The 10,000-nt window shown below is 52.1% G+C and overlaps 1 protein-coding gene across 3 annotated transcripts in view; it reads left to right on the top strand.

The window, feature by feature from the left end:
• LOC113812481 (cytochrome b5-related protein) overlaps positions 1 to 10,000 on the top strand; it is a 22,026-nt gene that overhangs the window by 5,758 nt on the left and 6,268 nt on the right. For all 3 annotated transcript variants that reach the window (XM_070142811.1, XM_070142809.1, XM_070142810.1), the window contains exon 3: positions 6,719 to 6,897. In XM_070142811.1, the coding sequence (XP_069998912.1) occupies positions 6,719 to 6,897 (179 nt within the window). The remainder of the gene's footprint in view (positions 1 to 6,718; positions 6,898 to 10,000) is intronic.

A 10,000-nucleotide genomic window follows, 5' to 3' on the forward strand; every position in this document is an offset into this window, starting at 1 on the left:
CGGAAGGAGGAGGGTGAGGGAGGTGAGGGTGCAGGAGGAGGTGAAGGAGGAGGGTGAGTGAGGTGAGGGTGCAGGAGGAGCTAAAGGAGGAGGGTGAGGGAGGTGAGGGTGCAGGAGGAGCTGAAGGAGGAGGGTGAGGGAGGTGAGGGTGCAGGAGGAGCTGAAGGAGGAGGGTGAGGGAGGTGAGGGTGCAGGAGGAGCTGAAGGAGGAGGGTGAGGGTGCAGGAGGAGCTGAAGGAGGAGGGTGAGGGAGGTGAGGGTGCAGGAGGAGCTGAAGGAGGAGGGTGAGGGTGCAGGAGGAGCTGAAGGAGGAGGGTGAGGGAGGTGAGGGTGCAGGAGGAGCTGAAGGAGGAGGGTGAGGGAGGTGAGGGTGCAGGAGGAGCTGAAGGAGGAGGGTGAGGGAGGTGAGGGTGCAGGAGGAGCGGAAGGAGGAGGGTGAGGGAGGTGAGGGTGCAGGAGGAGCTGAAGGAGGAGGGTGAGGGAGGTGAGGGTGCAGGAGGAGCTGAAGGAGGAGGGTGAGGGAGGTGAGGGTGCAGGAGGAGCGGAAGGAGGAGGGTGAGGGAGGTGAGGGTGCAGGAGGAGCTGAAGGAGGAGGGTGAGGGAGGTGAGGGTGCAGGAGGAGCTGAAGGAGGAGGGTGAGGGAGGTGAGGGTGCAGGAGGAGCGGAAGGAGGAGGGTGAGGGAGGTGAGGGTGCAGGAGGAGCTGAAGGAGGAGGTTGAGGGAGGTGAGGGTGCAGGAGGAGCTGAAGGAGGAGGGTGAGGGAGGTGAGGGTGCAGGAGGAGCGGAAGGAGGAGGGTGAGGGAGGTGAGGGTGCAGGAGGAGCTGAAGGAGGAGGGTGAGGGAGGTGAGGGTGCAGGAGGAGCGGAAGGAGGAGGGTGAGGGAGGTGAGGGTGCAGGAGGAGCTGAAGGAGGAGGGTGAGGGAGGTGAGGGTGCAGGAGGAGCGGAAGGAGGAGGGTGAGGGAGGTGAGGGTGCAGGAGGAGCTGAAGGAGGAGGGTGAGGGAGGTGAGGGTGCAGGAGGAGCTGAAGGAGGAGGGTGAGGGAGGAGAGGGTGCAGGAGGAGCGGAAGGAGGAGGGTGAGGGAGGTGAGGGTGCAGGAGGAGCTGAAGGAGGAGGGTGAGGGAGGTGAGGGTGCAGGAGGAGCGGAAGGAGGAGAGTGAGGGAGGTGAGGGTGCAGGAGGAGCTGAAGGAGGAGGGTGAGGGAGGTGGGGGTGCAGGAGGAGGGTGAGGGAGGTGAGGGTGCAGGAGGAGGGTGAGGCAGGTGAGGGTGCAGGAGGAGCGGAACCAGGAGGGTGAGGGAGGTGAGGGTGCAGGAGGAGCTGAAGGAGGAGGGTGAGGGAGGTGAAGGTGCAGGAGGAGCGGAAGGAGGAGGGTGAGGGAGGTGAGGGTGCAGGAGGAGCGGAAGGAGGAGGGTGAGGGAGGTGAGGGTGCAGGAGGAGCTGAAGGAGGGGGGTGAGGGAGGTGAGGGTGCAGGAGGAGGGAGAGGGAGATGAGGGTGCAGGAGGAGTTGAAGGAGGAGGGTGAGGGAGGTGAGGGTGCAGTAGGAGCTGAAGGAGGAGGGTGAGGGAGGTGCAGGTGCAGGAGGAGCGGAAGGAGGAGGGTGAGGGTGCAGGAGGAGCGGAAGGAGGAGGGTGAGGGTGCAGGAGGAGCGGAAGGGAGGAGGGTGCAGGAGGAGCGGAAGGAGGAGGGTGAGGGGAGGTGAGGGTGCAGGAGGAGCTGAAGGAGGAGGGTGAGGGAGGTGAGGGTGCAGGAGGAGCGGAAGGAGGAGGGTGAGGGTGCAGGAGGAGCGGAAGTAGGAGGGTGAGGCTGCAGGAGGAGCTGAAGGAGGAGGGTGAGGGTGCAGGAGCAGCGGAAGGAGGAGGGTGAGAGAGGTGAGGGTGCAGGAGGAGCGGAAGGAGGAGGGTGAGGGAGGTGAGGATGCAGGAGGAGCGGAAGGAGGAGGGTGAGGGTGCAGGAGGAGCGGAAGGAGGAGGGTGAGGGTGCAGGAGGAGCTAAAGGAGGAGGGTGAGGGTGCAGGAGGAGCTGAAGGAGGAGGGTGAGGGAGGTGAGGGTGCAGGAGGAGGGTGAGGGAGGTGAGGGTGCAGGAGGAGCTGAAGGAGGAGGGTGAGGGAGGTGAGGGTGCAGGAGGAGCTGAAGGAGGAGGGTGAGGGTGCAGGAGGAGCTGAAGGAGGAGGGTGAGGGAGGTGAGGGTGCAGGAGGAGCGGAAGGAGGAGGGTGAGGGAGGTGAGGATGCAGGAGGAGCGGAAGGAGGAGGGTGAGGGTGCAGGAGGAGCTGAAGGAGGAGGGTGAGGGAGGTGAGGGTGCAGGAGGAGCGGAAGGAGGAGGGTGAGGGAGGTGAGGGTGCAGGAGGAGCTGAAGGAGGAGGGTGAGGGAGGTGAGGGTGCAAGAGGAGCGGAAGGAGGAGGGTGAGGGAGGTGAGGGTGCAGGAGGAGCTGAAGGAGGAGAGTGAGGGAGGTGAGGGTGCAGGAGGAGGGTGAGGGTGCAGGAGGAGCTGAAGGAGGAGGGTGAGGGAGGTGAGGGTGCAGGAGGAGCCGAAGGAGGAGGGTGAGGGAGGTGAGGGTGCAGGAGGAGCTGAAGGAGGAGGGTGAGGGTGCAGGAGGAGCGGAAGGAGGAGGGTGAGGGAGGTGAGGGTGCAGGAGGAGCTGAAGAAGGAGGGTGAGGGAGGTGAGGGTGCAGGAGGAGCTGAAGGAGGAGGGTGAGGGAGGTGAGGGTGCAGGAGGAGCTGAAGGAGGAGGGTGAGGGAGGTGAGGGTGCAGGAGGAGGGTGAGGGTGCAGGAGGAGCTGAAGGAGGAGGGTGAGGGAGGTGAGGGTGCAGGAGGAGCTGAAGGAGGAGGGTGAGGGTGCAGGAGGAGCGGAAGGAGGAGGGTGAGGGAGGTGAGGGTGCAGGAGGAGCGGAAGGAGGAGGGTGAGGGAGGTGAGGGTGCAGGAGGAGCTGAAGAAGGAGGGTGAGGGAGGTGAGGGTGCAGGAGGAGCTGAAGGAGGAGGGTGAGGGAGGTGAGGGTGCAGGAGGAGCTGAAGGAGGAGGGTGAGGGTGCAGGAGGAGCTGAAGGAGGAGGGTGAGGGTGCAGGAGGAGCCGAAGGAGGAGGGTGAGGGAGGTGAGGGTGCAGGAGGAGCTGAAGGAGGAGGGTGAGGGTGCAGGAGGAGCGGAAGGAGGAGGGTGAGGGAGGTGAGGGTGCAGGAGGAGCGGAAGGAGGAGGGTGAGGGAGGTGAGGGTGCAGGAGGAGCTGAAGAAGGAGGGTGAGGGAGGTGAGGGTGCAGGAGGAGCTGAAGGAGGAGGGTGAGGGAGGTGAGGGTGCAGGAGGAGCTGAAGGAGGAGGGTGAGGGAGGTGAGGGTGCAGGAGGAGCTGAAGGAGGAGGGTGAGGGTGCAGGAGGAGCGGAAGGAGGAGGGTGAGGGAGGTGAGGGTGCAGGAGGAGCTGAAGGAGGAGGGTGAGGGAGGTGAGGGTGCAGGAGGAGCTGAAGGAGGAGGGTGAGGGAGGTGAGGGTGCAGCAGGAGCGGGAGGAGGAGGGTGAGGGAGGTGAGGGTGGAGGAGGAGCTGAAGGAGGAGGGTGAGGGAGGTGAGGGTGCAGGAGGAGCTGAAGGAGGAGGGTGAGGGAGGTGAGGGTGCAGGAGGAGCTGAAGGAGGAGGGTGAGGGAGGTGAGGGTGCAGGAGGAGGGTGAGGGTGCAGGAGGAGCAGAAGGAGGAGGGTGAGGGAGGTGAGGGGTGCAGGAGGAGCTGAAGGAGGAGGGTGAGGGAGGTGAGGGTGCAGGAGGAGCTGAAGGAGGAGGGTGAGGGAGGTGAGGGTGCAGGAGGAGCGGAAGGAGGAGGGTGAGGGAGGTGAGGGTGCAGGAGGAGCGGAAGGAGGAGGGTGAGGGAGGTGAGGGTGCAGGAGGAGCTGAAGGAGGAGGGTGAGGGAGGTGAGGGTGCAGGAGGAGCTGAAGGAGGAGGGTGAGGGAGGTGAGGGTGCAGGAGGAGGGTGAGGGTGCAGGAGGAGCGGAAGGAGGAGGGTGGGGGAGGTGAGGGTGCAGGAGGAGCTGAAGGAGGAGGGTGAGGGAGGTGAGGGTGCAGGAGGAGCGGAAGGAGGAGGGTGAGGGAGGTGAGGGTGCAGGAGGAGCTGAAGGAGGAGGGTGAGGGAGGTGAGGGTGCAGGAGGAGCTGAAGGAGGAGGGTGAGGGAGGTGAGGGTGCAGGAGGAGGGTGAGGGTGCAGGAGGAGCAGATGGGGGAGAGAGGAGGGTGGGGGAGGTGAGGGTGCAGGAGGAGCTGAAGGAGGAGGGTGAGGGAGGTGAGGGTGCAGGAGGAGCGGAAGGAGGAGGGTGAGGGAGGTGAGGGTGCAGGAGGAGCTGAAGGAGGAGGGTGAGGGAGGTGAGGGTGCAGGAGGAGCGGAAGGAGGAGGGTGAGGGAGGTGAGGGTGCAGGAGGAGCTGAAGGAGGAGGGTGAGGGAGGTGAGGGTGCAGGAGGAGCTGAAGGAGGAGGGTGAGGGAGGTGAGGGTGCAGGAGGAGCTGAAGGAGGAGGGTGAGGGTGCAGGAGGAGCGGAAGGAGGAGGGTGAGGGAGGTGAGGGTGCAGGAGGAGCTGAAGGAGGAGGGTGAGGGTGCAGGAGGAGCGGAAGGAGGAGGGTGAGGGAGGTGAGGGTGCAGGAGGAGCTGAAGGAGGAGGGTGAGGGAGGTGAGGGTGCAGGAGGAGCTGAAGGAGGAGGGTGAGGGTGCAGGAGGAGCGGAAGGAGGAGGGTGAGGGAGGTGAGGGTGCAGGAGGAGCTGAAGGAGGAGGGTGAGGGAGGTGAGGGTGCAGGAGGAGCGGAAGGAGGAGGGTGAGGGAGGTGAGGGTGCAGGAGGAGCTGAAGGAGGAGGGTGAGGGAGGTGAGGGTGCAGGAGGAGCTGAAGGAGCTGAAGGAGGAGGGTGAGGGAGGTGAGGGTGCAGGAGGAGGGTGAGGGAGGTGAGGGTGCAGGAGGAGCGGAACGAGGAGGGTGAGGGAGGTGAGGGTGCAGGAGGAGGGTGAGGGAGGTGAGGGTGCAGGAGGAGCGGAAGGAGCTGAAGGAGGAGGGTGAGGGAGGTGAGGCTGCAGGAGGAGGGTGAGGGAGGTGAGGGTGCAGGAGGAGCGGAACGAGGACGGTGAGGCAGGGGAGGGGGCAGGAGGAGGGTGAGGGAGGGGAGGGCGCAGGAGGGGCGGAACGAGGAGGGTGAGGGAGGTGAGGGTGCAGGAGGAGCGGAACGAGGAGGGTGAGGGAGGTGAGGGTGCAGGAGGAGCGGAACGAGGAGGCTGAGGGAGGTGAGGGAGCAGGGGGAGGGTGAGGGAGGTGAGGGCGCAGGAGGAGCGGAACGAGGAGGGTGAGGGAGGTGAGGGTGCAGGAGGAGGGTGAGGGAGGTCAGGGGGCTGGAGGAGCGGAACGAGGAGGGTGAGGGAGGTGAGGGTGCAGGAGGAGCGGAACGAGGAGGGTGAGGGAGGTGAGGGTGCAGGAGGAGCGGAACGAGGAGGGTGAGGGAGGTGAGGGTGCAGGAGGAGCGGAACGAGGAGGGTGAGGGAGGTGAGGGTGCAGGAGGAGCGGAACGAGGAGGGTGAGGGAGGTGAGGGTGCAGGAGGAGCGGAACGAGGAGGGTGAGGGAGGTGAGGGTGCAGGAGGAGCGGAACGAGGAGGGTGAGGGAGGTGAGGGTGCAGGAGGAGCGGAACGAGGAGGGTGAGGGAGGTGAGGGTGCAGGAGGAGCGGAACGAGGAGGGTGAGGGAGGTGAGGGTGCAGGAGGAGCGGAACGAGGAGGGTGAGGGAGGTGAGGGTGCAGGAGGAGCGGAACGAGGAGGGTGAGGGAGGTGAGGGTGCAGGAGGAGCGGAACGAGGAGGGTGAGGGAGGTGAGGGTGCAGGAGGAGCGGAACGAGGAGGGTGAGGGAGGTGAGGGTGCAGGAGGAGCGGAACGAGGAGGGTGAGGGAGGTGAGGGTGCAGGAGGAGCGGAAGGAGGAGGGTGAGGGAGGTGAGGGTGCAGGAGGAGCTGAAGGAGGAGGGTGAGGGAGGTGAGGGTGCAGGAGGAGCGGAAGGAGGAGGGTGAGGGAGGTGAGGGTGCAGGAGGAGCGGAAGGAGGAGGGTGAGAGGGGGGGGGGGGTTGTGTGTAAAAATCCCATTGATGTCAAAACAACAATGTCACTTAATTCCGTCACACAAGCAAAATACAAACTGATAGCACTATTCGTTTTATTTTTTAATATTAAAAAAAAATCTTTCGTTTGTAGGCAAATTTTTTATCAAATTTTGTTTCTTTTTAATCGACCTTTTCTTTTTATTTTTTTCGTTTATTGGCAAAGTTGAAATCTTTTTAATCGACCTTTTCTTTTTATTTTTATTTTTTCGTTTATAAGCAAAGATTCAATATCTTTTAATCGACCTTTTTATTTTTATTTTTTTCGTTTATAAGCAAAGATTAAATCTTTTTAATCGACCTTTTCTTTTTATGTTTTTTTCGTTGATTGGCAAAGTTTAGTTTTCTTTAATCGACCTTTTATTTTTATTTTTTTCGTTTATAAGCAAAGTTGAAATCTTTTTAATCGACCTTTTCTTTTTATTTTTTTTCGTTTATAAGCAAAGATTAAATCTTTTTAATCGACCTTTTCTTTTTATTTTTTTGTTTCGTTTATAAGCAAAGTTGAAATCTTTTTAATCGACCTTTTTCTTTTTCCTTTTTCATTTTTTGTCGTGTACGTTCAAAGTTTAAACCAATTTTTTTTCTTTTTTCTTTTTCTTTCTCCTACTTCAGGCAAAGTTTGGATCGAAACTACCCGAGGTACAGACATCACAGAGGCCTTCGAGAGCGCTCACTTCCGGCCACACGCGGAAGCTTTATTACCGAAGTACTTTGTTAAGCGTGCGGAAGGTCCCAGAAATTCTCCTTATACGTTCCATGAAGACGGATTTTACAGAACGTTCAAGAGGAAGGTAGAGGTGGAGTGTGTTCTTTTATGGAGAATCTTCAATTTTGTTTTTGTTTTTTTTTTTCTTTTGTTTAGAGGTGGAATGTGTTCTTTTATGCAGCAATCGTCAATTTAGTTTTATTTTTATTTTTTCGTCTTTTGTTTAGAGGTGGAGTGTGTTCTTTTATGCAGCATCAATTTAGTTTTTTTTCTTCTTCTTCGTCTTCTTCTTTTGTTTTATTTTGATATTATTTGGTTTCCCCTTCAGGAATGTGTTCTTTTATGCAGCAATCGTCAATTTTGTTTTTTTTCTTCTTTTGTTTAGAGGTGGAATGTGTTCTTTTATGCAGCAATCTTCAATTTTGTTTTTTTTTCGTCTTTTGTTTAGAGGTGGAATGTGTTCTTTTATGCAGCAATCTTCAATTTTGTTTTTTTTCTTCTTTTGTTTAGAGGTGGAATGTGTTCTTTTATACAGCAAAATTCAATTTTGTTTGTTTTTTTTTCTTCTTTTGTTTAGAGGTGGAATGTGTTCTTTTATGCAGCAATCTTCAATTTAGTTTTTTTTTTTTTTTTCGTCTTTTGTTTAGAGGTGGAATGTGTTCTTTTATGCAGCAATCTTCAATTTTGTTTGTTTTTTTTTCGTCTTTTGTTTAGAGGTGGAATGTGTTCTTTTATGCAGCAATCTTCAATTTTGTTTGTTTTTTTTCTTCTTTTGTTTAGAGGTGGAATGTGTTCTTTTATGCAGCAATCTTCAATTTTGTTTGTTTGTTTTTCTTCTTTTGTTTAGAGGTGGAATGTGTTCTTTTATGCAGCAATCTTCAATTTTGTTTTTGTTTTTCTTCTTCTTCGTCTTCTTCTTCTTTTGTTTATTTTGGTATTATTTGGTTTCCCTTTCAGGAATGTGTTCTTTTATGCAGCAATCGTCAATTTTTTTTTTTTTCGTCTTCTTCTTTTGTTTGGAGGTGGAATGTGTTCTTTTATGCAGCATCTTCAATTTTTTTTTTCTTCGTCTCCTTCTTCTTTTGTTTAGAGGTGGAATGTGTTCTTTTATGCAGCATGTTCAATTTTTTTTTTTTTCTTCTTCGTCTCCTTCTTCTTTTGTTTAGAGGTGGAATGTGTTCTTTTATGCAGCCATCGTCAATTTAGTTTTTTTTTTTTTCTTTTGTTTAGAGGTGGAATGTGTTCTTTTATGCAGCAATCGTCAATTTTGTTTTTCTTCTTCGTCTTTTGTTTAGAGGTGGAATGTGTTCTTTTATGCAGCAATCGTCAATTTAGTTTTTTTTTTTTCTTCTTCGTCTTCTTCTTTTGTTTAGAGGTGGAATGTGTTCTTTTATGCAGCAATCGTCAATTTAGTTTTTTTTTCTTCTTCTTTTGTTTAGAGGTGGAATGTGTTCTTTTATGCAGCAATCGTCAATTTAGTTTTTTTTTTCGTCTTTTGTTTAGAGGTGGAATGTGTTCTTTTATGCAGCAATCGTCAATTTTTTTTTTTTTTCGTCTTTTGTTTAGAGGTGGAATGTGTTCTTTTATGCGCCATCTTCAATTTTGTTTTTGTTCTTCGTCTCCTTCTTCTTTTGTTTAGAGGTGGAATGTGTTCTTTTATGCAGCAATCGTCAATTTTGGTTTTTTTTTCTTCGTCTTCTTCTTTTGTTTAGAGGTGGAATGTGTTCTTTTATGCAGCAATCGTCAATTTTTTTTTTTTTTCTTCGTCTTTTGTTTAGAGGTGGAATGTGTTCTTTTATGCAGCAATCGTCAATTTTTTTTTTCTTCTTTTGTTTAGAGGTGGAATGTGTTCTTTTATGCAGCAATCGTCAATTTTTTTTTCTTCTTTTGTTTAGAGGTGGAATGTGTTCTTTTATGCAGCAATCGTCAATTTAGATTTTTTTTTCTTCGTCTTTTGTTTAGAGGTGGAATGTGTTCTTTTATGCAGCAATCGTCAATTTTTTTTTTTTTCTTCTTTTGTTTAGAGGTGGAATGTGTTCTTTTATGCAGCAATCGTCAATTTAGTTTTTTTTTTTCTTCGTCTTTTGTTTAGAGGTGGAATGTGTTCTTTTATGCAGCAATCGTCAATTTTGTTTTTCTTTTTCTTCGTCTTTTGTTTAGAGGTGGAATGTGTTCTTTTATGCAGCAATCGTCAATTTTTTTATTTTTTTTTCTTCGTCTTTTGTTTAGAGGTGGAATGTGTTCTTTTATGCAGCAATCGTCAATTTTTTTTTTTTCGTCTTTTGTTTAGAGGTGGAATGTGTTCTTTTATGCAGCAATCGTCAATTTTGTTTTTCTTTTTCTTCGTCTTTTGTTTAGAGGTGGAATGTGTTCTTTTATGCAGCAATCGTCAATTTTTGTATTTTTTTTTCTTCGTCTTTTGTTTAAAGGTGGAATGTGTTCTTTTATGCAGCAATCGTCAATTTTGTTTAATTTTCTTCTTCTTTTGTTTAGAGGTGGAATGTGTTCTTTTATGCAGCAATCGTCAATTTAGTTTTTTTTTTTCTTCGTCTTTTGTTTAGAGGTGGAATGTGTTCTTTTATGCAGCAATCGTCAATTTTTTTTTTCTTTTTCTTCGTCTTTTGTTTAGAGGTGGAATGTGTTCTTTTATGCAGCAATCGTCAATTTTTTTTTTTCTTCGTCTTTTGTTTAGAGGTGGAATGTGTTCTTTTATGCAGCAATCGTCAATTTTTTTTTTTCTTCGTCTTTTGTTTAGAGGTGGAATGTGTTCTTTTATGCAGCAATCGTCAATTTAGTTTTTTTTTTCTTCGTCTTTTGTTTAGAGGTGGAATGTGTTCTTTTATGCAGCAATCGTCAATTTTTTTTTTTCTTCGTCTTTTGTTTAGAGGTGGAATGTGTTCTTTTATGCAGCAATCTTCAATTTTTTTTTTCTTCGTCTTTTGTTTAGAGGTGGAATGTGTTCTTTTATGCAGCAATCGTCAATTTTTTTTTTTCTTCGTCTTTTGTTTAGAGGTGGAATGTGTTCTTTTATGCAGCAATCGTCAATTTTTTTTTTTCTTCGTCTTTTGTTTAGAGGTGGAATGTGTTCTTTTATGCAGCCATCGTCAATTTTTTTTTTCTTCGTCTTTTGTTTAGAGGTGGAATGTGTTCTTTTATGCAGCAATGTTCAATTTTGTTTTTTTTCTTCT

Source organism: Penaeus vannamei, chromosome 30 (assembly GCF_042767895.1).
Source record: "Penaeus vannamei isolate JL-2024 chromosome 30, ASM4276789v1, whole genome shotgun sequence".
Taxonomy (NCBI): domain Eukaryota; kingdom Metazoa; phylum Arthropoda; class Malacostraca; order Decapoda; family Penaeidae; genus Penaeus; species Penaeus vannamei.